Source organism: Ochotona princeps, chromosome 29, assembly GCF_030435755.1.
Source record: "Ochotona princeps isolate mOchPri1 chromosome 29, mOchPri1.hap1, whole genome shotgun sequence".
Lineage (NCBI taxonomy): Eukaryota > Metazoa > Chordata > Mammalia > Lagomorpha > Ochotonidae > Ochotona > Ochotona princeps.
This window is the reverse complement of record NC_080860.1, coordinates 13200191-13228107: the sequence shown is the minus strand read 5'-3', so window position 1 is coordinate 13228107 and position 27917 is coordinate 13200191. Positions and strand designations below refer to the sequence as shown.

At 49.5% G+C, this 27917-nt stretch overlaps 1 protein-coding gene across 2 annotated transcripts in view; it reads right to left on the bottom strand.

The window, feature by feature from the left end:
• Nucleotides 1-27917, bottom strand: part of GRK3 (G protein-coupled receptor kinase 3) — a 112607-nt gene that overhangs the window by 9490 nt on the left and 75200 nt on the right. For both annotated transcript variants that reach the window (XR_009244387.1, XM_058656734.1), the window contains exons 8-15: nt 26854-26945; nt 23275-23374; nt 17148-17226; nt 16078-16208; nt 13549-13643; nt 10741-10848; nt 2286-2352; nt 1665-1765 (exon numbers count right to left, since the gene is read on the bottom strand). Coding sequence is in view for 1 of the 2 variants with exons in the window: in XM_058656734.1 (XP_058512717.1) it covers nt 1665-1765; nt 2286-2352; nt 10741-10848; nt 13549-13643; nt 16078-16208; nt 17148-17226; nt 23275-23374; nt 26854-26945 (773 nt within the window). In the remaining variant the exon portion in view is untranslated. The remainder of the gene's footprint in view (nt 1-1664; nt 1766-2285; nt 2353-10740; nt 10849-13548; nt 13644-16077; nt 16209-17147; nt 17227-23274; nt 23375-26853; nt 26946-27917) is intronic.

Here is a 27917-nt window from a genome sequence, read left to right as displayed (position 1 = left end):
AAAGTAGGATGTGTGTACATACACACACATATGGACATCTATGAATATATATATGTTTAGTATATACACAGGGACTCCAGAAAGTTTACAGAAAAACAGAATTAAAACACACTATGCCTTGAACAGTTCCATGAACTGTTCCATGAACTGTTCACAGCATCCTTTTTATAGGAGAATTCTGTAGCTATGAAGAACAGAATTCACGCAAGAGTTAAACTGGATGGAGATTTATGTATTAAGGAAACGTACTAAGCAAACATCTTATAAATCATGATTGCTAACATGACAGAACAACAGGAGTCTATAGCACCGCATGTTTACTCGGAAGCAGGTACCTTCCAAGATTTGGGGGGGGGGGGAGGCCAAAATCACTACCAATCTAGAATTCTACATCAAACCACGGTCAGTCAGGGGTGAGGACAGCAGGAAGATATTCCAGGTAGGTAATGGCCCACAGATTTGCCTCTCACAGCCCTCCCTGTTTGGAAGTTCCTGGAGGACACGGTATGGCCAAGGATGCCGGGGCCCCAAACAGTGGGAGGCAGGAGACCTCCTCCACATGTGCTGGACAGAATAACACCAGCAGAAAGAGCTCTCGCTTCTTGCAGGAGCCGCAAGGTGCAGTCCTCCACCAGAGAAAGATGAAGGGAAAAAACACCACGGCAGTGAGGTTACCAGGGCATTTTTTCTTTAATGTCAAAGATCCATCAAAAACTTGGTGGACAGCTGAATGAAAAGAGATTTTCACTTATTTGATTGATTGATTTTACTTAAGCAGTCGCAGAGCAAGAGCAAAAGAGAGATCATCCATTCACTGGTTCATTGCCCAAATGGCTGCAGCAGCCAAGGGCTGGGACAGACTAAAGCCAGGAGCCTGGAGCCCTATCCTGGGTCTCCTCCAGGGGTCAGGGGCCCAAGCACTTGGGCCATGTTTCCATGAAGCTCTTGATGATCCCTCAAACAGAGGCATATGTGTGTTCATCTTATAGGTTTGCAATCTGTACACATGCGCATATAGGTACAACACACACACACACACCTCTGCCTACTCCAAAGACATGCACGCATACGTATAAATACCACACATGTAACAGTTAAACACACATGTGTGACATACATGTAGGCCACACATGCACAACACACAGCTAAAAATACACAAGACACACATACACATGTATGCTGCACATACATACATGTAACACAGTTAAGTTCTTTCTGTGGGAAGCAAACCTGGATATGGGGAAAATGAGATGTGTCATGAACCCCATCTATAAGCCTTCAGGAAGACCACGACTTTGGAGTTTGGGGGACAGGAAAACACTGACGCTGCAGAAGGCATCTATTAAGATAGCAGTTGCTCAGTCATGAGTATGTGTGAGAAAATGTGTACAAACCTGATCAGACTATATCAAAACACCGCCATTACAATCACCACTGACACTTAGCCGAAAGGACCACAGAATACCAGGATTCAAGTATAGCATCTCCAAGGTTGATTGTTAACAGGGTTTAAAAAGCGACCGATTCTTGATACTAAATCGCACAGGATCTTGTGTCTGCACAATCCCCTCCCGGGATGATTATCTTTCCCCTCGGGTCCAAATGGAAGATGCATAAGGGCCGGGGATGACATGGCGCCATCCACGGGGTGACGGCCTACCTACCCTCCTCCACGGCAGCCCAGCCGCTTGCCCACGTCACGCTGCAGCAGGCCTTCCAGGAGCGACTGCAGCTCCGGGGAGAATGAGTCCGGGAGCTCCACATTCTGCGGGAGAGGCAGCGGGGAGGGAGTCAGGCTAGGCTGTCACCACATCCCCATCCCATCGAGGCAGAGGGGTCCTGAAGGCGGGGCGGAGGAACAGAGATGGGTTTCCCAAGCAACCCACAGGCTGGGGCCAAGGTGGGGCCAAGATCCCGCCCCTTTCCTCTCCTTCCCCTCTCGCCCCTTCCGTGGGCCATGCGTGCTGCCATATCCCTGCGAGCTCTCCCCGCGAATGGCTTCTTCAGTTCTGTGCTCGGGTTTCTTTGTCCCATTGGTTGTGCTAGCAAGTCTCAGTTTGTGGCCCTGGCGACTCCTCCCATTCGCTGTTCTTGTGTTGCTATCTTCGCTTAAGGATTTCAAAACAGCAAAATACACACCATCGTGTTTCATGCTACCTGACACACTGAACGCTACAGTAATTCTTGGATTGATGGAAGGAAAACAGGAGGAGTACGATGCGAGTGAGAACATGGGTTTTTCTCTTGGAGGGGGAAGGGGCGGTGGTGGAGGGACTGTCCCTTACCACGGTGAGCGTCATCCGGTCGATCTCATGCTTATCTTTGGTCTTGTGCTGTCTGAAAGGGCTGTGACTGCAAAAGCAAGACGGCATCCTGTTACAACACGGCACTGTGCACTTGGGCTCGCACCCCTGGCTCGTGCTTGGGAAGAGCAGCAGGCCATGTCACTGCTCACTCAAAACCACATAAACACGCAAATTGCAACTGTTGATCATTTCCAGAGGGGAAAAAAAAAACAGTGACCAAAGAGGGTTCTTTCCAAGATTCAGAATTGCCTGACCCTCACAAGTGGGCACAGGGCACCAATGTCCACTTTTCCAAACGAAGTCACTTTTTTTAAAGAATCATTTATTTTTATTGGAAAGGTAGATATACAGAGAAGAGAGACAGAGAGGAAGATCTTCCATCCAATGGTTCACTCCTCAAGCAGCCACAGCAGCTGGAGCTGAGCCAATACGAAGACAGGTGCTTCTTTCAGGTCTCTCACATGGATGTAGGGTCCCAAGGCTTTGGGTCATCCTCTACTACTTTCCCAGGCCACAAGCAGGGAGTTGGATGGGAAGCGGGGCCACAGGGATTAGAACCGGTGTCCATATGGGATTCTGGCACGTTCAAGATGAGGACTTTAGCTGCTAGGCTACTGTGTTGGGCCCAAGGTAACATTTCTTTAGGGAGCCCCGGATGTGACAGCTAGAGATGCTGGGTCCCCGACAGTGCCTCAACTGTTTCCTGGCTGGAGCCAGACATCAACCCACTGCCACGGATGTTCTTTCTGTGAGATGGGGCTCACGCCACAGAAGGTCAAACTAGATCAACATTCATGTGAATGGCCAAGACGCTGGTGAGAGAGAGAGAGAGCAGGTGCCTAACTGAGTCATCACGTGGAATGACTCAGGTGATAAGACAAGTGTCTTCGTGATAACCCACGGGAAGCCTGGGTTATATTTAAAACTGGAGGAGGTGGCTTTTGAAGAAATTTAATCGCACAAATCACACTGTGAGGGGATGCAGATTAGGATCCTATGGCCTTCTAAGGCAGAATTACAGGAGGGAGAGGTATGACTGAGTTTTCTTGCCAGAAGCATGCTCTTAGAAAGTGGTGAAGCCTATACATTTATTTACAAGCTATATAAAAAATAAAATACTGTTAGCTCCATTACGTGGATCGGAATGTTGAACAGGTAGACCAATGGGATTCTTAAAAAGAGCTAAAATTTTGCTTCCCGCTGCACTGATGCATAGAGCTGGCCAAGGTGGCCAAGTTTCGTGGCCAGCGGAACCATGCCTGGAGCCCCAGGGGACAGGGCTGCATCTCAACAGCCTTCGTGGCCTTCCCAGCGCTCATCTCGCTTCTGCACAGGAGGGGGCGCTCTCACACTTTCTTTTCCTCCATTGTGCAGTGAGGCCCCAAATCATCTCAACTGTTAAAAGCATTGATTGGAAGAAACAAACAACGACAACAAAAAACCACAGGTGAATTAATACCAAGTCACAAGCATATGCTGATATTCAAAATAGATCTCAATTAGAAAAAAAAACTCCATCTTGTTTCCAAGGAGAAAAAAGGTACAATGACTGCATTTCAAACACAAATAGGATAATAAAATGCTCTGTAATTTCTGAAGCTATGATTCTAAAAAGCTCATCATACTTGTGGCATTCTCTTTCATATAAAACCCAGAAATATTATGTTTAAAGACACAAAGAAAAAAAGAAGATAAACATTTATTAAATTTTATTAAGACCTCAGGTCTCCCTGATACCTAGCTGTTTTTCACTCAATCATTTTAAGATTTACTTAGATGACATAATTACAGGGAGAGGGGAAGAGGGAGAGAGAGAAAGAAAATGGGGAGAGAGAAGATAGAGAAGATAAGAGAGAAGGGTGGGAGGGAAGGAGAAAGAGGGAGAGAGAGAGAGAGAGAGAGCGCGAGAGAGAGAGAGAGAGAGAGAAGGGGAGAGAGAGAGAGATGTCACTTCCATTCGCTGGCTCACTCCACAAACGGCCATGGCTGGGCCAGTCCAAAGCCAGGAGGCTAGAGCTTCATTTGGGTCTCCCATGTGGATGGCAGGGCCCCAAGCACCTGGGCTATCTTCCAGGGTCACCGGCAGGGAGCTGGATTGCAAGCAGAGCAACCAGAACTCAAAAATCAGTATTCATCCAGGATGCCACAAGCAGCAGTGTTAACACACTGTACCACTCCCATCCACACCCTACCATTTTTTAAAATCTTTTTTTTTTGGGGGGGGGGGGAAGGGGAGGGGGGAGAAATCGACACACAAAGTTCCCATCCACTGCTTCCATCCCCAAAGGCCAGCAAGGGGTCAGTAGAGAAGAAGCAGCTGGGCACTTCATCCAGGTCCCTCGCTAGTGGTCAACAGAACAGTCACTCGAGCGCTCCCTGCTGACTCCTAGGGACTGCAGCTGGAAACAGGCGCTGGAGCCGGCTAGCACGTGGGACACGGATGTGTTAACCTGCAGGCAGGCAGAAGGCTTGCTCCACCCTGCACTGTTCCCCACTGCCAGAACGGTAAGGGGAGGGTGAGCGCGAACAGAGAGTTCCTTGTGTATGGTAGAGCCCTTCTGACACCACTCACAGGAGCAAAGCCACAGGAACCCAGTCCCTGACCTCCACCATGGTGTGAGGGTCCCCTCCAAACCATGTTGGGAGACTGAACTGCTTGGTGCTAGTAAGGGGTGGGGGGGAGAGCCTGAAGAAGTGACTGCATCAAGCCATCACCTTGGGGAGTGCACTAGTTACCCACGTGGGTTAGCTACTGGAATGGCTTAGTTATCCCACTGGGTTAGCTAGTGAAGTGGGCTAGTTATCTCTGTGGGTTAGTTACTGGAGCAGGCCTTACCCACATGGGTGAGCTACTGACGTGGGTTAGTTATCCCAAGGATCGCCTTGGGGCTCCTTGTTCTCTTGCTCCCACCCTTTTGCTGCCCTCTCCCCTCCCCGACACACACAGCAAGGGGGACTCTCACGAGATGCCAGCAGAGAACTCCCCCCACCCGACCACGGTCTCTAGAACTGTGAGAAATAAAACTTATTTTCCCTATAAATGATCCCAGCTGTGGTGTTCTGGCAGGCCATGTCCTTGCCTGCACTTGACCCCCAGGCCCTGGCCTGCACCTAGTGCCAGAGGACAGCAACATGCCCCAACCTTGCAGAGAAAAGGCCCACTCTCTTCTGACACAAACGCTCTGTGCTAAATTTAACACGCCTTTCATGAGATCACAGGGAGGCCTGAAGGGGGAGGCTGGAACTGGAGCTGGTGGGGCCAGAAACATGGCCAACGCCTCAGCCGCCGTGCTACAAGCCCCACTTTGTAAACACAGCGGCTCCCTGCCCAACTCGGGAAACAATGATGGCAGAAGGTGGCCGGAGCCGCTCGGTTCTATCTGTGCTGTGGTGTTGAGCAAGTTGGGTCTTCCAAAGTTGCAAATTCGTGATGATGCACATCTGTTTCCAATGTAGTCTTCATTATTCTTTGTGAACAAAGCCAAAGATTTTGGTTTCTATTTTAGAAGATGTTAAAGAAAACCTACGGCGGCAATAATCTCCATTCTGAGTGTGCACGTGGTGCTCGCCGGGCCCTGTGTGATCGCAGCTGCTCTCCGATGCAGCCGCTTAAAATAGGAGATGGTGTTGGCCTGCCAGGCAGTGGGGTCAAGGCCGCCCCATGCCACGTGGCATTCCCATGCTGTGCCGGGAAGGCCGTGGAAACAGAAGGCTGTGGCGGGCTGCAGCCATGGTCAGGCATGACCTTTGGGAAGACGGACAGAGCAGGAGAGCTGTGCACACACCTGCCCCTCCACCCTCCAGGAGAGCTGGGAGATGGCTACAGAGCACAGAAGTGATGCGGAAACGCCCCCTGCGCACCCACGTTGGATGTGTCATGTTCACAAGGAGGCAGTGAGTGCAAAAATAAGACACTAATAATGTCAAGAGAAGCAAACCTCTCCATCAAAAATGAGTCCTAGGGTACCAAAAGAGATGGCATGTTAACACCGCATGCCTATTTTGAACCTCAGCCAAGAGCTGCCAAAATATTTATCAACATTATTTTTTATCCCTACATGGAATAAATTCAGTAACCCTGGGCGGTACTCGGTGAGCATCAGGCCATCCTACCCTGCGTGAACCCAGGCTTTCTCCCTACATGTGACAACTCCAGGGACAAAAAGGCACTGGTGGTAAGGAGCTGAACGCAAAGCCACTGTCACATCGACTGTCTTCCCTAATGGACACCTTGAATCAAGATGGAGGAGCGAGACAACAGATGTACACGGATACACCTTCACTCGGGCACGCACTCGGACACATCTGGCAGAGTCCTGTGACACAGAAATGGTGACCGACGTCCAGGGGGGTGGCACGTGAAGGGCTCAGCTCAAGCCAAGGATGCCTAACACCCTCTTTCTCCCAGTCAGGCTCCTTCTGGCTGCCTTGCGGCTTACTGGGGGGTGCTGAGGCAAGATGTGGGGTGCAAAAAAATGTGCACCGGCAGAAGCAGTGGGAAGCCCCGGTCATGGGAAATAAAAGCAAAGATGAGACCCTTGGTGCCTTAGGGGCTCGACCCCGCTGCACAGATGTGGGGAGGAGAGAGGGCTTCTTTGGGGGCATGGATGGGGATTCTCTGTTGGGTGGAAGGGTTGTCTTGTGGGATGCTGAGCCTCTACCCAGCAGGGGTGAGCAGTGAGCCCAGCTAGGATGATGAAAAGTGTCTCCAGCCATTGCCAGGCACCCTCTGGGCTTAGGACGATTCCTGGGTGGCAGCTAGCACAGTGCCTGGCTGCTGCTGCCCCCTGAAACTGCCAGGGGACATGGTTGCTCTGCTTGCAATCCAGCTCCCTGCTGGTGCCCCTGAGAAGGTAATGGAAGATAGCCCCTGTCTCCTTCCCAGGTCACCCAACCTCCTGAGTCTTCTGGAGGACAGACAGTGTGTGTGGGCATCTTTGGGAGGTCTCCTACATGTAGCAGGGGAGAGGAGAGCACAGCAGACGGCTCCTCTCCTGGGGGGTGCTCTCAGAACGTGAACCTCAGAAATATTCCAGCTCTGGATTGTGGTAATGATAGGACTTTGGTAGGACTTTGCTGGCACAGCCACACTTGAGGTCACTCTCAGACTCTGGCCCCACAGGGCTGCCCAGGCCCAGCAGCATACAACAGCAGCTCATGTGCCCAGGTCCCCTTGCAGGACCCCTAACTCTCACCTCCTGCCTTTGCCAAAAAGCCTTTAGATTCGGTGGCCTCTTGGGCAAAGCCAAGCCCCCCACCCCACCCCGCATGGAATCCCAGGTCGCCCCGTGTCCTGGACCAATGCTCTCCCTCTCCTTTGCCAGGGTCCATCCTCCCCCGACCTGGGATATGGTTTCTCATTGCCTACTGACCAATGCCAACCTGCTCCTGGTACCCCCTCCTGCGTCCCTTGCTATGTGTCCTCGTACCACCCTCCTAGGCAGGGTCCTTCAAAGCCTACTTCATACATCACCTCCTCTAGGAAGTCAGCCCTTGTTTTGCAGGTTTGAATCATCTCTTTCGTGTCTGCAACCCCCAGCACACTGGTGCTGGCTGAGCTGGCACAGTCTGGCAAGCACCCCAGCCCTGCGTAGACACATCTGTGCCTGCTCCCCCTGGACCACAGGTAACCTGAAAACTCTCCCTGTGCCCTCCCCTCTCCATCACTTCCTCTTGCTCCCCTACTCCTCCCCTCCCCTCCTCACCGCTGCATGAAGCATATGCTCTTGCACACTGCAAGTAAAGGCTTATCAAGCTCCTTTAAATCACTTGTGTCAAAAACTATTTCCTCTTAGTGCTAGATCCTTTCCATGAATGCCTTCTGGGTGGGTCCTAGGAAGAACAGTGTCCAGGCACAGACAGGAGAGTGGAGAATGCATCCCGCCCTGTCTGTCATGCACCAGAAGGCACCCCGATGTTCAGTACCCCTGAGTATTCACCAGGGCCATTTTGTGTCTGTGAGGCAGAGTACTCCTTCACTGGGCATGCCGCACCCCTGCCCTTGGCAGCTCTCCACAGCATGGACGTGGTTAGGGAGACGGCCCTCCGGCTGCCAGAGCCCAGCCCTGGAACCACAAGCTCTGTGCTCAACTCTGGAACTTTCTTACCATTCTCTTCTCAGCCCCAGCTGCCCATGGAGATGGCCCTGGATGGGAGCCACATGCAACATCAACATCCAAGCCAGCCCCAGCCAGGACTCCCAGCAGCTTCCCCTTCCGGCTGCTCCAAACTGGAATTCAGGTCAAGCAAAGTTGGATTGCCCTTCTCTACTACAAATCCCCCCGCAGGACTCCATGGGGTTAAGAAGCAACAAGGCCCAGCTCTAGTCTTTTTCAAAACCTGAAGTAGGGTCAGGCCAGGTCCCTCTGTCTACACGCACGACCGCTTTTGCAAATGGAAAAAAAGGACAGATCAAGGCAGCACATGAGGTCCTGAATGGGAAGCTTTGCAGATCTAACTGCTGGTGGTTGTGCCAGGGAATCCTTTAGTATTACTCCCTCACCCTGTGGGCATGGATTCTGCTCCTCTGCCTGCTTCTCCAGGGGAGGTCCCCCCTGCACATAGGGGCGCCAGAGTGGAGGGGGGGCTCCCATGTAGGAGCCGGCTTTGGCTGGCTGGCTGGTTCGGCATACACTCGGATGAAGTCAGCTAGTCTGAAGACACGGGCTGAGGCCCTCCAGGCTCCACATACACAGTAATCCCATTAACGCATCCACAGGCCCTGACTTTTGAAGCAATAATGCAATTTTCAGATCCCAAGCACACACACGGTGAGCGGAGAGCAACTAGATTAGTGGGGTCCTAAGGAAACGGCCAGGGTGCTGGGGACCTGGTTTCAGGGTGGAATATGGAAATCAGCTTCTCTTCAGAACATGCTAAATGCAATAAGATGAGGCAGTGGTGCCCAATTAGGTCTCATGGTGGAGATGGAAGGAAGGCGTGAATTCCCAGAGCTGCATTCCCAGGAGAAATCAGGAAAGTGGAACCCGCCCCTGGAAAACTTTAATTAGAAATGACTTTAGGCACATGGTTGTGAATGAAGGATTTTTTTTCAAACAGATACCTTAAAAATTTAAGCTCTCTAGGAAACTACCTAAAATGTATTAAAATTGATGGGAAGACTAATTTAAGCTTTAAGTGGCTTTTTTTGTTTTGTTTTTTATTATCCTTTTGGTAAATTATTATTTTTTATTGTTATCACTTTATGATACAGTTGCATAGGCCTTGGGATTTCTCCTACCTCACCCCAAGTCCTCTCCCTGCCTCTGAGCTCCCCTATGAGACTATATCTAGAGGGTGATACCGCCTTATCTTTTCTACTCGATGGCATCATCTTACGTAGTTTATAGCATAGGGATCACATATATTATTAGTTTTAAAAAACACAAAATAGGAGTAAGAAATTGGCACAGCAGTTAAGAAGCCTCTCAGAATCCCAACTGACCCGAGCAAGGGCCTGGTTTGGGTCCCAGCAGTCCCACTTCAGTCCAGCTCGTGCTAACGCACAGCCTGTGTAGCAACCAGCAAAGCCTCCAGCCCTTGCATCCCTGCCACCCACGTGGGAAACTGGGAATGAACTCCCAGGCCCCTGCTTGAACCTGGCCAAGTCTCGGTTGTTGTGGCCTTCTGGGGAGTAAACCAGCAAATTCAAGATCTATCTGCAACTTTGGCTTTCAAGTAAGATAAAATACAAACAAATCAAAGACAATTTACCTCCAGCATGTCTACAAATAAAAGCAAGTCAAAAAAATGGGTTTGCTGAGCCCAGCAGAATGGCTTAGCGGCTAAAGTCCTTGCCTTGAACGCACCACGATCCCATATGGACGCTGGTTCTAATCCCGGCAGCTCCACTTCCCATCCAAGCTCCCTGCTTGTGGGCCCCCCAAGTGGTGTCTTAAACAAATACCTGCCCACGTATCCACATTTCAACACAACACTCACTCCTAGAGTACGGTCTATTGATGGTAATATATCAAAGGAGATTCTTTTAGACTTAAAACCACTGTGATTCCGACCTGGAATGGGACAAAAAGACTAAGAGAAAGCATGTTGGGATGTCACCTCTGGGGCCAGCATCTGCTCCAGCCATTTCCACACTTCTTGGGACATTGGGATCCCATATTATTAAAGGGTCCGGGTTTGAGTCCTGGTTGTGCTCTTGATTCCGGCTTCCTGTTAACAGATGCCCTATGAGGCAACAGGGGCCGGTCCACTTCTTAGATTGAGTTCTGGCCAAAGGTGCATGAGCAGACAGAAGATCTCAAACTCTCAAATAAATACAAACAAAGAGAGAGAGAGCAAAAGAAGCAAGGAAGAAGGGGAAGTGAAGATGAGAAGGAAGAAGAAAGGGAAGAGCAAACCTCCTGGACCATCTTTCAGATTCCAAACACTTTCCAAGTGGCTCAAGTTCACGAGCGAACAGCATCCCACTCACCCTCTCAGGAGCTTGAAGAGCATGCAACCCAGGGAGAACCAGTCGGCGCTGCTATCATATGCTGTCCCCTTCTGCAGCACCTCGGGAGCCATGTACCCATGGGTGCCCCTGGGGAGAAGAAAGGGGACATGAGGTTACAGGGCAGGTCCCGGCTGAGGACATCCTGACCACGCAGCAAGTGCAGGCACCATACACAGTCAGCAGCAACTGGAGACGGGGGACAGGCAAGGGACTCGCTGGGCATCTCTGGGCAACGTGGTTCCTCTGCCCTCATCAGTCGGGGAGTGCACAGGCGACCTGGGAGCTCAGTGTAAAGAGCCTGAAAGGTCATCCCATCTGTGCTCCGTCCCCAACTTCTGTCAGACACCAAAACAGTCCCCACCCCCTCGGGGGCCTCTGAGACTCGGGGGCTGGGGCCACAGGGGAAAAGAAAGAAGAGGAAGGGGGTAGTGATAGGCAACCACGCCATGGCACTGTGGATCCTGCGGGTTGGGGGACATCCACCCCTGCAAGGTGCCACTCCCGTTGTGCACCTGAGCCCACACACCCTTAGAGTGAGGACTGCCTGCTTGGGGACAGCGGGCAACAAGTCCCCAGGGGAGCTCAAGCTCACAGGTAAAGTGGATCAGGGCGAGAAGGCACGTGTTAGGTGTTGAGAGTGGCTCAAGGCCCGAGGACTCAGCATCCAGCAAAAGCAAAGACACTTTGTAAGAAGCTGAGAAAAATCACTCGGGGTGGGCAGTCTCTCTCATGCCATTTGTACACCTGCTGTCACCACCTTGCAGCCCCGGCCCCGATGGGTCCTCTCCAGCCCTCCCAGGAGAGCCCGGCATGGTCCGTCACTCCGTTCTCAAGAGCCAGAGGTACTTGGAGAAGACCTTTCAAAGATGAAGCCGCAAGGGCTCCCGAGACAGCCATCAGCCGTGCCCACGGCCTCTTCAGCTGTCGCCAACTTTCTTTGCTGATGGCACAGATAACAAGGTAGCACCTCTGTGTCTCAGGAGGTGTGAGGCCCGCATGCACACGACTGCAGCTCTATTGGGTCACTTCTGTGTGCTCAGGAACAACAGGAATCCTCTCAGGAAACCACCTCGGGTTATGAGCCACCAGTGGCCCCAATCACCCATATGGGAAAACCAGATGGCATTCTAGGCTCCTGCTTTCAGACTGGCTCAGCTTTGGCTGTCACAGCCACTTGGCGGGGGAGGTGGGGAAGGAGCCAGTGGATATCACCGCACCTTTCAAATGAATAAATCTTAAAAAAGAAAGAAAAGAAAAAAAATCAAGGCTTGTGTATCTTAGGAGAGGAATTCGCATCCAGTCCTGCAGATTCCAAAGCCTTGGCTCTTGACCTCAAAACACTAACTTGACTCCAACAGAGCATCCCCAGGGAACTTATCCCTTGGAGGGCGTGGCTTCCCTCGGAGCCTTCACACCTGCGAGGCAGCTGCCCTATTGCACCCCCTATAGGTGCTGCTCAAACACTGCACTTTCCAGAGACAAAAAAGAACAGTTCTGTGGTTCAAAGCCTCTGTGAATTACAGTTTTTTTTTTTTTTTTAAGTGCTAGGCCCTCTAAGAAAATAAATAACCCTGCATGTGAAAGTTAATTCCCCTGGAAGATTAACTCTCATGAACTCACGGCTTCACATTTAGTGAAGACTACACAAGATTGAAGAAATTAGCATACCAAACAGCCATGGCATTAAAAATTCAAACAACTCTCTTAAAAACCGGGCTGATGAACTCCCTGGGAACAGCTTATACAACCACAGGTTCTGGCCTAATAATTATGAAGTGCTAGAAAAATGCTAATGCTTTTATCAGTACCTCCCAGGTTGGGGAGGGAGGGAATAGGAGAAAGAGAAGAGTGTTTAAGGACAGGGTGCTGCTTGCTGTGAACAGCCAATCCTGGCTAGAAGAGGCAGGCCTTGACTTCATGCTGCCTCGCTCATCCGAGTCCTGCACAGCCACTCTGCTCTGTGGCCATACTCAAAACGCTGGCTGCAGCTCATTTCTGCACCTGGGGTTATGGGCGAGGTGCCCCGGGCAGGGAAGGGCTCCTTCCAAAGCACTGGATGCAGAGATGGCCCGAAGTCCAGGAGGTCTGAACGTTGTTTGCAGACCCGTGGAGCTGAGCACAAGATAGAACACACACTGCATGTCCAGGCGTGCCTTCCACCCGGGGAAGCCTGACACCGAGGGGGCAGACAGCGACACCCGTGCACAGTCTCCACTCTGCTTTTTCAGAGCACTGGGAGCGCCGCTCGCCCCGTGTGCCCGTCCTTGTGTCCACAAGCCTAGGTCCAGACAGTCCCTCGGCAGAGCTGCCGTGGAATGCTCAGGCATGGCTGCTGCTAGCAGCACTTCCATATCTGAGAACCGTGGCCCACAGTAATCACCTCCACATAATCAGAGGACTAAATGATTTTTCTCTGATTAAAAAAAAGTTTTATGGGAAAGTCGCTGAAGCACAGCTCTCTGTGGTTCAGGATCTTCTTCTATCCCAACGACAACTTCTCAGCCTGGGGACTGAACGGCCCAATGACCCACTTGGTGTGACCTGGGCAACAGGAAGCAGGGTCGCCATGCTGGCTCCTGAGCAGGTTCAGTCACTCCCCGCAGGCAGCGCTGGAAAACACACCGCTCTCATCTCTCCTCCCATGACCTCGGACGCCAAGGGCTCCCCGGGGCAGGTGTTCTCATGCACTGAGAGTCACCGCTGGTGAGGGACAGACCAGTGGGATGCATGAGGGGCCAGGTCAGTGTCAGGAGAGGAATGGTGGCGAGCAGAGTTGTGGTGACTTACACGCTCGCGTGCGGCTTCTTCTTGGAGAAGTCACAGGCCAGCCCAAGGTCCGAGATCCTCACGTGTCCATGCTCATCCAGGAGTATATTTGCGGGCTACACACACACACAGAGAAGAAGGTTGACCTTCAGGGGCTCTGAGGACATCTCGGAGGACAGACACTGCAGGTTCACTCATGTGAACCTCACAGCTTCTTAGGGTCACACCCAAGCAGGCACAACACCAACATACACACTGCTCCTGTGAGCTTTAACAGGCAGGTGCTAAGACAGACTTTGAAAGGTCTTGCTAGACAGAAAATGAGCTGTGAGGCAGCCAACACCAGGCGGCCACAGTCATGGTCATGGTCGTTGGGGTTAGGAGCATTTTACTTTCCTTGCACCCAGAACTACCATGCAACCAGGACACAGTTTCTGCAGACCGTGGGCAGTGAGTCCACCACTTTGATGGCTTACCAGGACTTCTGAGTATGAGGCCACCAGGCACGGAACAAAAAGAAAGTGGCAAGAACTGTACCAAAGACCCCACCGTGTCACGTTAACTCCACTGAAGTGGCCTTGTCATCTCCATCAGTGCAGCCTGAACCCAGAGACCTGGCTAATGACCAGAGGGGATTCTGACCACAATGTATCCGTGAAAATTAGATTTAGCCCGCATAATCACAGGCAACAAAGCTCTCCTCCGTAATACACGTGGAATTACATTACAGTTGCCTTAATAATATTCTTCTGTGGGAGATCAAGTCTTGTTTTTGTTTGAAATAAAAAAAATGATGGCAGGCTTGTGTAAAACTGAAACATGAATAACCATGAGTGACCAGAATTAAGTTTGAATAGAAATTAAAGAATGCCATTTGCCAACTGAATAGCTTTAGCAAACCAAGACACGGCCTCAGGATGATTAGTGACCGGTTATAGATGTAAATGACAGTGAGGGACAGTGGCGCTTTGCAGGCCCACAGCGTGCTCTGTCATTCTGCAGCCTGTATACAGGGAAATGAACTGCCGTGAGTGAGCCCAGGGCTAATTGTTTGTAATTCAATAGACACAGGTTGTTTTCCTCCCAAACGCTCATTTGAAGATATCTTTAGATAATTATTTAAACTTGCAGAAAGTTTTAAAACTCATAAAGCATTTTTTTAACACAAAAATATGCTTAGAACCAAAATGTGATGCTTTAGATTCTTAGAAGGAAATCTTAGGGTGTTAGTGTTGTAGCACAGCATGTTAAGCTGTTGCTTGCGATGCCAGGATCCCATCCCAGGCTGCTCCACTTGAGACCCAGCACCCTGCTAAGGCCCTGGGGAAGGCAGTGGATGGCGGCCCAGGAACCTGGACCCCTACCACTCACGTGGGACACCAGGAGGGAGCTCCAGGTCCCTGTTTGGTCTGGCTGAGGCCCAGTTGCTGCGGGCATTTTGGGGGAGTGGCCAGCAGACAGAAGAACTCTCCCGATCCATCTGCCTTTCAAACCAATAAACCTTTTTTTAAAGTCATCTTTCGATCCTTAGAGAAAGGAATTATCACCTGCACATTTCAATTGGCCACTGCAGGTTCATTCCAGAAGAATCTGGAAGTAAGGGGCAAACACAAGCCATTGGAATCTCCCTGCACTATGGGTAACTGTTCTCAAGACCCTGTACATTGTAAAGTTGCAGCTGGCCTGTGAATCACCGCCCCCACCTTCAAACTGTGCAAGGTCTTAACTTCACCGGCTTTTAAGTCTTGGAAAACTTACATTCTTAACATGTTTGTCTTTTAAATCATTTATTTGAAAGAAAGACAGAGACAAGCAGAGAGAGCACGTAGCAGCACTACTACCTACTGCTTCACTCCCCAAAAAGCCTGCAGCGGCAATAACTGGGACCTGGGAACACAAACCAGGTCTCCCATGTTGGTAGCAGGTACCCAGGAGCCACGGCCTTAAGCCTCGATCACCACCTGCTGCTCCCAGGGTCCATTTGCAGGAGCTAGAGGCAGGAGCTAGAGTCAGGAGCTGGAGCTGGAGCTGGGCATCGGACCCAGGTACTCCCATACGGGACCCGGGCATCTCAACAGCCAGGCTCTTCACACCTGCTCATTCACTCCACCCACCTCCAGCTCTTTCACACCCACGACCAATGCAGATGCTTGGCGAGCATGAACAGAACCGCAATCTATTCCAAAATAGAGAACAACAAGTCCTCTCTTCCCTTTCATTAATTAACCAATCACTGTTTTGACCTCAGTGCTGGCACTGCACCAGGCACTACAATGGACACGATGGTTTCTGTCCTGGCAGGGTCAGACATCCAACTGAAGAGGGCCTCATCAAGGGGCTGTGACAAGGGCCACAAGGCATGTGATGGACAGGGCCTGTGACAAGGGAGGGAGTGTAGAGGGGGGGCCTGTGACAGCAGCGGAGATGTAGAAGGGACTGCGTGACGGCAGAGGGGACATGGAGGGGGCCCCATGATGGTGCAGGGGACGTGGAGGGGGCCCCTGTAACATGGAGGAAGCCCTGCACCAGACCACCTCTGTCCTCACTCACCTTCAGATCTCGGTAGACCACGAAGCGATTGTGCATGTGCTCCAACCCCAGGATAATCTCGGTGGCGTAGAAGCGCATCTCCTTCTCGGAAAATACTCCATGCTGCGAGAGGTGATAGTGCAGGTCGCCCCCTGCAAGCCGAGGCGGGCAGTTCACACATCAATCATGCAGAAAATGTGCTGTTGTCCCCAATGGCCAGAAGGGCGCAGCAGACGCGGAAGGAGGAGGTTCTACTCCAGCCCCACGCCTGCCTTGGGTTTCCTTAGCAGCATGTCTTACACACCACGGAGAAAATGCAGGCTCCTGCCAGGCTGCCCTTTCCCTGCCACCAGCTGTGTCTTCCCCAACACTCCTACACGCACAGGGTCACACACGAGTGGCTTTGGCTCATGACCATGTCTGTAAGACTCCCTCACGATTTTGGATAGATCTGGCTTTAAGTCACTCAAAAACAGGAACAGATTTCATGGGCACTTAAAAAAAACATAGCCCAGGTATCTGAGTAATAAAACTGTCGTTTCCTTTCGGTTCTGGTTACTAAGGACATTTCCAATTTGTAAACATGTCACTTTTCCGATCTAGGAAAGTGGCACTACAGCCTTAAACGATGCAGGAAGGCTGAGCTAAGACCTGTCCTAGCCCCGAATCAGCTGTTCAACACTGGTTTTTAAATGCACTAATGTGTTTGGCCTGTATCTTTGTGGGGCTATCTCATTCTTACAAGTGGAAGGCCCGGGGATAAGCTAATTAAAGACCAAGGCCAGTTGCATTCCAGAAATAAATCAAGTTGCACCCTCAGTGGCTTTATGAGAACCTTTTCTACAGAATCCAGCTTCCTGGGGAGGGGCGGGACAGGGGGAGGGAGAGGAGGTGGGAAAAGGGACTGGGAGGCCCAGGGAGAAGTCACAGTCAACAGTTTTGAATACATCCCAAGAGAAAACAGAATGGTAGAAGGTTTCTTTCCTTGAACTCTGGGGAAGACGCCAAGCGTGTCTGCACACCCTCACCCCCTATCCAATGCTGATATGCACTACTGGCCAAGCCCTTCGGGGATTCAGATCCGCACTCACCGTTCATCAGATCCAGGATGAAGCAGAGTTTATCGGGGGTGTGGAACGCGTAGGTCATACACACGATGAAAGGACAGTCCTGGAGCAAAAAGATGGAAAGTCCGTAAGACGAGCGAAAGCCATCCTGTGCAGTTTCTTCTTTCACGCTCTATGTTACAGATACCATAGTGCCCCCCACCCACCCACCTACCCCTTGCCCTGAGTTACAGGGTAACTGCGTGAGTCAAGGTAAAACAGCACTGGTTATGGGGAGAAACGCATGGAGACAAGACACTGGGGCAAGAGTCTGGCCTTGCAGCGAAGACACTGGTTGAGATATCCAACCCAGTCCCCCTCCCAATTCTACCCTCCTGGCTAATGCCAACTCTGGGACGTAGCAGACTATGCCTCAAGAATTTGGGTCCTGATCAGCCATGTGGGTGTCCTGGATTGAGTCCCACGCTCCTAGATTCTACCTGGCCTAGCCCCAAGTAACTGTTTTTGGGCAACTGGGGAGTGAGCCAGCAGGTGGGAGATGAATCTCCTTACTCCTCTGTCTTTCAAATGAAGAAATCAAGCTCCTTCCACATCAGTGTTAGTCACTGGGGTGGGTGAACTTGATGGTCTACTCTCCATAGGCGTCAGTCATGCATCGATTCTAACTACAGCCTCTTCTGCAGAACACAGGCTGCGCCAAGAGGATCCCTGTCCCGCCAGTCCTCTGGGCAGTCAGTAGTTTAACTCTGGATGGTCGGCATCCTGCATCACGTTCAGCAGCAAAGCTGGGGGAGCCACGCCACAGGGGTAGGGTATTGTCTGCATGGCTGTATTTGAAACACTGAGAAATCAAATTAGCTCTTGCAAGTGGGAGAAAATACATAAATCGTGGTCAAGGATTTAATAACTCAATTGTAAAAATTTCCATTTTCCTCTAATCCATCTGCAGATTCCATGGGCTCTTAATTCAAAAATGAGCCCTGTCGAGCAGATCCTAAAATTTACGACAAGGCAAACAGTCAAGGGAAGTTCATGTATTCCTCGAGATAAACCAGCTGGATAACTTGTAGTGACAGACACAACTCATTGTGAGGCAAGATGACTTCAGACAGTGTGGAAACAGCCCAAGGACAAACAAACAGACCAGTAAAACACAAGAGAACTTGAAACACACACACACACACACACACACACACACACACACACACGTTCATTTGCCACAAGGTAACACAACAGGGCAGGGTCTTTTCCCTGATATCTGTTACAAGAAAGCCTGAGACTCAACCCCTACCTCACACCTTACTCTACATTCACCTTCAGTGGTTGCAGGCATGAATGTCAAAGTTAAAACAGTAAAAAGATTCTAGAAGGAAACACAAGAGAACATCTTCATGATCTTAGGGTAATTAGAGATTTGCTAAATATGCCACAAAAAGTACCCATAATGGAAACATTGATGAACTAGACTAAAGTGAAATTAAGGATTTCTGTTCATCACACGACACTAGCAGATAAAGAAACAGGCATGCCAGAGGACGAGAAAAGATGTTTGCGATCTATACACACAGGAAGGATTCAGAGCTAGAATATGTTTAAGAACTCTTACAACTCAGTGAAGAACAAAACAAAACAAAAAAACAGAAAATGGGTACACATGGAGACATTATAATAGGGCTTTCGCACCCAGGATGATACTAAGTGGCCCACAGAGCTAGAAACAAGATGTGCAACCTCAGGTGTCCCCAAAGAAATTGCAAAAACGTTCAAAACTCCAACCATATGTCACTAGGAAGAGCACGGGCTTCTTTCTGAGTTCGCACACTTGTGAACTAAAGATTTGTGAACCTGAACTTGATTTCCAAACATCTTTCAGAGCAAAACCGCTTCCAGAATAAATTGCAAAGTTTTTTTCATGGCTACCTAGCTCTCCTGAAGAGTCCTGTCGAGCTGGGCTGAGTGTTTGCTGACTTTGAGACTGATTTTGCCTTAAATGGGTAAAACACGGGCATGATCCTTCTGCTAAAAGTTCCAGTGCCCTTATGTGGGCGCCATCCCATGTGGGGCTTGACTGGGTGTCACATGACCCCTCCCCGGTCTCATCAGCTGAGCAGAGAAGTGGGCAGACTCCCTGCTTAGTGAAGGGACCAAGGATCTTACCCAGCCTGAGCTGGTGACGGTACTCACGTCACTTTTGTGCCCAGAAGGACTCCCACAAGAGACTTTCTAAACATGAGAGGTTTGTGGTCCTTCTCAGGACAGCACTGAGAAAACAGCTACTGCCTAAAACATCCTTAAAGCTACTTCCTTAAAACATCATGATATTAAGATGAAACATGAATATCAGGGAATTTGAGTAGTCGGAAGGGGTCTTGATATCGCCTGGTCTGAATTCTTTTAAACACAAGGAAACCAGGGTCCCTGAAAAGGGAAATGACTGGCCTAAGACCACAGGAAGATGTGGCAGTCAACCAAGTTTCAAACCTGGGGTCCCCAGAAACCAAGTTCTCCTTTCCCGATGCAAATTATGAGCAAGATTAATCTGGCAAGTGAGACTCTTCTTGGACTGAACTCTAGCAAGCTTCTCTGAGTCCTCTTTTCACTGGGGCGGGGGGGCCCTCAAACTTGACCTATGAAGACACAGCTACAGTTTCTCATGCGTGGGGCCATGCCGGCACTCCACACCAGCACAGGTTTGAGTCCTAGTGGCTGCACTTTCAATCCAGCTCCTTGATAAGGAGCCTGGAAAAGCAACGGAGCAAGGCATGAATGCTTGGGCCTCTTGTACCTACTTGGGAGACCCAGATGGCACTCCAGGCTCCTGGCTTCAGCCTAGCCCAGCTGCAGTCATTATGGCCATTTGTGGATGAACCAGTGGATGGAATATTATTCTTTTCTACCTCTCATCCACCTCCTCCTCTGTAGCTCTATCTTTCAAATTAATAAACTAATCTTTAAAATGTAAATAAATAAATAAATAAGCAACTCTCCATTGCAAGACCAATGGCTGTCTGAGGAAGTTCAAGGCCACTGGAGGAACTTACTGCTGGTTCCTGCCCAACCACCCTGAAAGCAGAGCTCTGTCTCCTGACCTTGGAGGCGGGGAAGGAGACCAGCTGGGCCTCAGCAGGCCGAGCCCATCTTCTTCCTTGTCTGTCATTTTCCTTGTCCCTGACTCTGCTCCCGGACCCCTCCTCCTGCATCCACCCCCTATTCTCCCTTTAGAAATCCCAGGCACCTCTGCCCAAGTGAGGATGGGCTCAGTTCTTTCCCCACAATCAGCAATAATCAAATAAAACCTGTCCCCACAGCCATCACCCACGTCTGACCCTCCTGCTCTTTGGGTAGCAGGAAAGCACAGTTACAGGGGTGAGACGTGGTCGCCCTCCAGAACTCACTGCTGGCAATGTCTTTGCTCTAGAGGACCTGAGTCATCAGTGTGTGGAGCCCAGGACACGAAGACCCCAACACAGGTCAAGGTGAAGAGCCAGGCAGCAGCTTCCCTAGGGCTGTGATGCAATGGGTTCGTCAATGACATTTGTCTTGCCATGCAGAATGCTTTACTTCCAACTGCTGCAAGACAGTTTTCAAGATCCTCATCACTGGCCTAGAAAGCTCTTTATGGTCTGGTCTGGCCCCTGTGCATCTCTCGGCAGTTTCATCTTACGCAGTCCACTCCCTTCTCACACTTATACTGCCTCTTCCTCAATTCTTGATCGAACCTTCCGGGGTTGGGACCCAGGTATACACTGGCACCTGCCCAATTGACTTCTGACCCCTGAGTGCATTCACACATGACAGCTTGCCTGTCCCATCTGGAGCCTGCTGAGTCATGCACGCCTTTCTACTCCGACACCTGCCAACAGCCCTGATGATGTCTACGTGGCTGAAATGCTACGGCTACCGTCACCTTTCTCCCAGTCCACGTGGCTCTCATAAGGGCAAGAGCCAAAGTCGCACATCCAGGACCCTTGGAGTGAAGCAGACATCATCCCAGCGCTATCTAAGTAGTGATCTGTGGTTCAAGGGACAAGTGACAGTTCCAGTAAACTTAAAGGTTTACTTGATGAACTTGCAGGTTGGTCTTCCTGGTCAGGCAGATAATTAATGTGGTTCTAAAAAAAGCATGTTCCCCCTCCTCCACCATGCAAGATTTATAGAAGGAAACTGAGACCAGTAGAGGTATGTACAATTAGGAATAGTGAGCACTGCGATCTGGCCAGGTGGGGGGACCCTTGCAGTGAAAACAAAGCTATGGTGTAGATGCCATTGCGTGTCACACCTGCACCACAGGAAGTTCTGCTGACCTCCACCAACCCAAAGCTTCACCGAAGCAGGGTATTTCACTGTAACAGCTATGGGAACACCTCTACAAAGTGGTCTTAAATTATATTGTTTTAGAAATATCATATGGTTTCAGTATCTGAATAAAACAACACAAAATTGATTCCTTTAAATCAGTGCAAAATAGCCGTCCAACCTAACCCATTAGTGAAACGATACAACTACTCAATGGTATCTCCCACCCCAAATAAAATCCATATACAAATGTTACGTGCAAGTTTAGTTTACAACCACAAAACCTCTATTTCCTATAAGGCATTCTTGGGAAGAAATACGCCAACATACAAAGCTTTGCACTAAACTCTAGTATATTCATGACCACTTTAAAGTTTCTAGTGAGTGTGTCGATGCTTGAAACGAAAGAGGCACAGGAATTTGAGGTGGGAGCCAGACATCAGCATCAACACACGGATTTCAACACAAGGTGCAAGCCATTGGCTTCCGGACTCATTGGTTAGAAACCTGCTCACTCATACACACACACACACACACACACACACACACACACACACACGGGCCTGGATTGGACATGCTTAGCATCCATCTGTGTATTGGAGGTAGAGGGCAGAGTCCTGAACTAGGCATCATTTAGAGATAGGAGGTTTTCGTTTGTTGCAGTTTCACTATCTGATGCCATTCTTTGGCTTCCATAGCAAACAGCCCTCCTGGACACACTAAAAACTCACAGGGGGCTCATGTACATCACAATGCAATGGATGTTGCAGATTGAAAAAAAAAATGCACAGCATTCAAGAGGGACTAGCCAGAGTGTTTGGGGACTCAGACTGGGCTGGTGAGCTTTCCTGGGTTTTAATTCTCCTTGGTTCAGTTCTTTGGGAACTGGGGTTGTGATTCAACAGGCTGGCAATTATCCACCCTGACATCAGCGCCATATAGGTGCCGGTTCGTATTCCAGCTGCCTCACTTCCTATCCAGCTCCCTACTTGTGGCCTGGGAAAGTAGGAGAGGACAGTCTAAAGGCTTGGGATTGTGCACCCACATGGGAGACCCATAAGAAGTTCCTGGCTTCGGATTGGCTCAGCACCAGCCATTACAGTCAGCTGCAGAATGAACCAGCAGGTGGAAAATCTTTTTCTCTGTCTCTTTTCTGTGCAAATCTGCCTTTCAGGAGACATAAATAACTCTAAGAAAAGAAAAAGAGAAAGAAAGAAAAAGAGAGGAAGGGAGGGATGGGGGAATGGAAGAAGGAAGGAAGGAAAGAAGGAAAAAGGACACAAGGGGAAAAGTTTGCACAAACACTGTGCTCAAGATGATCACTTAACACATTAAACAAGAGGCAATGAGCAGAAAGATGGTGCTGGGGAATGGAAATGACTGACGTCCTCAGTGTAGGAGCCAACAGCAAGTGCTGAGGTGAAGAAGAAATCCCTCTCCAATAAAGACCGGGGACAGGCCAAAAGGCTAAGGCCAAGTACATGGTCGCCAGCTGCTTCCCCTCTCTGCTCAGAGAGAGAAGCTACTATGCTCATTCGCTTCCTTCTCTGGATCAGGCCTTCTGCACTTGACTACATTCATGCCATTTTCCCCCCTTCAGGTTATTTTCTGCCAGCTCTGCTACCACAGTCTGCAAAGTCAAGGATCAAGGACAAACAGGCACTGAAGGGTCTGCCATGGGCATTTAATAAGAAAAGCTGCCTAACTTCCCAAATCAAACAAGAGACAATGTCACCCTTCTAATCCATCCAGCACCTGGCTGGGTCCCATAACCAGCCAGGAAAAAAAGAAAGAAAAGTGCCTTACCATCAAACAAGCAAATTCCAAAAAGCCATACAGGGAACTGGATACTTACTCCTGTACTGACCAGTGACAACATAATCCTCTCGTTTAAGGCTAATGTTTCTCCTTGCTTCATCTTGATCCTCTTCTTATCTAAGCATTTCATTGCATACCTAGAAACGCAAATATGATGGATGAAAAAAAATCTATACTGTAAATACACCTAAGCTGATTAAAGTTATGTGCAGGACGCCGGGGAAGGTTTCTAAAGACATAGACCATGCCGGGAAGAAGTAATGTGTCACCCTATGCCAAAGACCACCTTCATTTTGCATGCTGTTGTGGGGGAGGGGAGGAGGCAGAAGCGGCCAATATTTAAAATATTTCTAGCACTACATGGCAAGAAATCTGAGTTAAATAAAGTAAATGGATAGAAGTAATTTCTGTGAAATACATTTTTGCATGCATTGCCTCTGGATTGGGATCTGGGGAGAGAGTATGTAACACATCCATCGGTGGTCAAATGCTTACAGCAACATACGGCGATAAGACAGCGATGCTCCAACAAAATGGGAAGGGAAGGTAGGCATTTCAAAGAAATGCTCTACAACTCCGTTTGTTTTTCATCTTGATCTTTATGACAATATTTCAAACAATAGAAAAGACAGGGAAACCGTGTGTCATGTTTCTCATTGATCAATGCTAAACTGAGAAGACCACAACATTGAGCTGACAACCTGAAATTCTGAAAAACCTGGAACACACTCATACTGAGGAAACACAGACGAGCCATTTGGCATGCTCTGTTATCAAAGATTAGAGAAAACAGGAAGCTTCCTTCAGCAGATGACAGAAGGCTGGAAGGGAATTTGGGCAAAGTGGCTTTGACAAGTGTTTCAGGGATGGAAAATGTGTGTGTGACTCTCGGGCCCCACTTGACAGCTAGCCACGTGTGCAACGCGGACTGCTTAGGAGGGCAGAGATACACCACTGAGTCCTTGTCGATCACAGGATTGCCTTCTTTAAAGACAAGAGGCACATGCACCAAGTTGATCACATCCTCTATTTTTTTTCCTGGAGTTCACACAATCAATCAGTGGACAAAGACGCCAATTTACTTGGTTATAGAGTAGGTGTTTTCTACATGCCCATATTTTTATATGAGAAAACACAGTCTGGGAGCTGCCTGGACAGTTGCTGAGGCAGCTCGCCAGGGGGCTCGCCAGGACTGAGTTTTGTAGCTACTGAGTTCACAAAGGACACCAGAAGCATCTGGTCTGGTCATGAGGTCATCCTCACGGCCCACACTGTAGCCCCAGGTTCCATTCCTGGCTCCAATTCCTGCTGATAGGGACCTTGGGAGGCAGCAGTGACAGCTTGGATAACTGGTTTCCTGCCATCCAGGTGGGAAATCTAGATTGAACTCCTAGAGTGGCTTCAGTCGCTGTCCAGCCCCAGGCAGGTCTGGGTACTGAAGGACTGAACCAGCAGAAGGCAGTCCCTTCTCTCTGCCTCTCAGATGATGATGATGACGATAACAGTCCACTGTGTAAGTACATAATGGAGGAGATCTTTTTATGAGAAAGACACTAAAATTTTAGAGAATTCTATGTTGTTGGGTTGTTGTTGTTTTTTCCCCCAAAAAACATTCATTTGACTTTATTCTGTGATTCCCCCACAATTCTGAAAGCCAGAAGCCTGGAAGCCAATCTGGGTCTCCCACGAGACCCACCTCCCAGGGTGTGCATTAGCAGGAAGCTGGATTGGAAACAGAGACAAGTCTCAAAGCAGACACTCCAACACCAGGAGCATGCATCCTACACAATGTCTTAACTGTAGAATCAAACTCTTACCCCCTCTAAGCACATATTTTTAAAATATTTATTTATTTTTCTTGGAAAGACAGATTCACAGAGAGAAGGAGAGAGAGAGAGAAAAGATCCTCCATCCACTGGTTCACTCCCCAAGTGCCGCAATGGTGGGAGCTGAGCTGATCCGAAGCCAGGAGCCTTTTCTGGATCTCCCACATGCGTGCAGGTTCCCAAGGCTTTGGGCCATCCTCTACTGCTTTTCCAGGCCATAAGCAGGGAGCTGGATGGGAAGTGGAGCAGTTGGGACATGAACTGGCACCCAAATGGTATCCCAGTGTGTGTAAAGTGAGGATGTTAGTCGCTGAGCCATCATGCTGGGCCCCTAAGTACACATTCCTGCTTACTAGTACTTATAAAAGGATATGCAGGGTTACAGATGCTTTACAATGTCTTATCACAGGATTCTTTGAGTACCCTTGCTTCACAGACCAGGACTTAGTAGTACTTAAGATACAAAGTGTGGACCCACCCTGACCACTGGTGGCGGTGTGACTCTGGGACCCTCCATCTGGCTCACTAAACTTCCCTGTCCAGCATAACACCAGCTTTCCAACTCCCAGGGGTCCACAGCCAGACTTTGTGGGCACTACCTGGTACAGGAAAACTTCAGTCCCCAAATAATAGTAATCAAAAAGTCTGCCAATCAGCCTGTCTACAAGCAAAAAGGAATACTTGGACGAGCTGTGAGCACCCAGCCAGGGGAAGTGTCACTGAGAGACTGAGTGACAATGGAGAGGCAGGGCTAGGGTAAGAGGGAGTGTGGTTCCTGATCCAGGGGACTTAGGGGTCCCTTCTTACACCAAATCAATTGTTTTATTAGCCAAACTTCTCTGATCATTCCACTTTGCCCACTGCTCCAACATGCCTGCCTCCCCATCAGACTTGCATGTGCGGGTCTACCAAGTCATGTTCTTGCATTCTCTTGCTGTCTGAAACACATTTACTTGAATTGTTTCTAACAGCAAGAAAAAAAAAGCATTCATAGGTTCAAGAAGAGCTGGAAAACCCTACTCCTGGGCTCACATGCCCTAACTGTCCACTCAGAGACCTCCTGGAAGAAAAGGTGCTGAGATGGGGGATGGGAGACAGTGGAAGGTGGCTCTCATGTGTGAGTACGAGGCTCCTTGGGACCCTATATCCCATAGCAGAGTCTGCTTGGAGAGCCAGTTATCTCACTTCTGATCCTGCTTCTTGTTTACAAGTACCCTGGGAGGCAGCAGGTGATGGCTCACGTGGGACATCCACTCAGAGTTCTGGGCACCTAGCTTTGGTTTGGCTCAATTTTAACTGCTATAGACATTTGGGGAGTGAACCAGCAGATGAAAGCTCTCCCTGTCTCTGTCATTCAAATAATTTAAAAAAAATGAACTGAAGCAATGGTGATCTCTGACCACTGGACACTGATGCCCCAGATACTTAGCCAGGGGGCTGGCACCTGTTGAAGCGCTGTGTCTCCCAAAACCACAGGGACTCCATCCCAGGTGAGTTCTTGACTGCCCAGCCGGAGAATTTCTTGCAGCATGATCTACCGTGGTTGTCAGAAATCACTTCCTGTTTATCTCCGGGCTCTTGGCCCTGAACCAAGGTGGGTACCAGCGTATGCTCACTGTGTGACTTCCCATGTAGCTTGCAGCTTTATGGGACTCATTCACCCTGCTTAGCAAAATACAGCAAGGTCATAGACTTCTAATGTGCTTACACAGGGATTTTGCTGAATGCAAATGTTAAAAAAAATTCCTCTTAGTACTCCTAGCAAAATCTATGAACATACGGGGACTTACATTTTTCCTGTGTCTGCTTTCCTGCAACCGTAGACTTCGCCAAATCCTCCTCGTCCAATAATCCTGTGGACACTGAAATCATTCATGGTCAACTGCGGGTTCAAAATACAAAAGGAAACAAGTCAACTACATAGATGCATATTGCCATGAAGAGTTTTCTTAGGAAACACATACAGTAACTATAAGAGCAGCTCTGAAATAGCAATCTGGCCCATTCAGGACTTAGGAGATTTCTTAAGCTGAAGAATGAGCTACAAGGGGTGCTCAGAAAATGCATGACAAATGTGTTACAAAAACGTTGTGCATGGATTTCAATAGTTTGCGCACCCAAATAGATCTAACTTCTAGTTCCACCATCCATGGACTTTCTCTGAAGAATCTTCTCATGGGCAGGGGTCGCAGAATCGCCCACAGCCTCCTTCTGTCCCACCTGCAGGCTAAATGAGCCCCTGTACGCAGGAGAATGAGGGCACTGAGTGAGCCGGCTATTTTCCCACTCTGATAAATCCTAGACTTTAAGATGCGGGTCTTTTTTCCCATCTGCCTTCATCCCCAGAGGGTCAAAATGCCAAGTGGCCTCAGCCACTCTGGAGCCTGAGGCTTGGACACGACCCAAGCAGCCACAGTGGCAGGAAGGAGAGAAGCCATGGCAGAGCCAGGCATGTTCTGCTGGTCACATGATCTAGCAGCAGGAAGCCCGGCAGGTGCAGGCTCTGCATATATTTTTATCATTATTATTACTGATAACCACAGCAAAGGGGAGAAGACATGGCTGGACATGTGAGCATGAAACAAGACTGCCTGGGAATAAGAACACAAAGGGGCTTCATCCATTGTCAACAGTGTCTCAGGAAGTAGTTTTCATGGCACTAAACAGAATGCAGGCAGATAGTCCATCCCACATTCATGGTGATAGGCTGTTGGACAGACAGCAAATGCCAAGTTGTTCTCGCAGATTAAGGATGGGACTGTTTGGGGGCTGCCCCAGCAAACCCTCACACCATCACATCTGCCCCAACTCTGTCTGGACAGAACCCCCGGGATGCACATCTGGCACTCCGAAA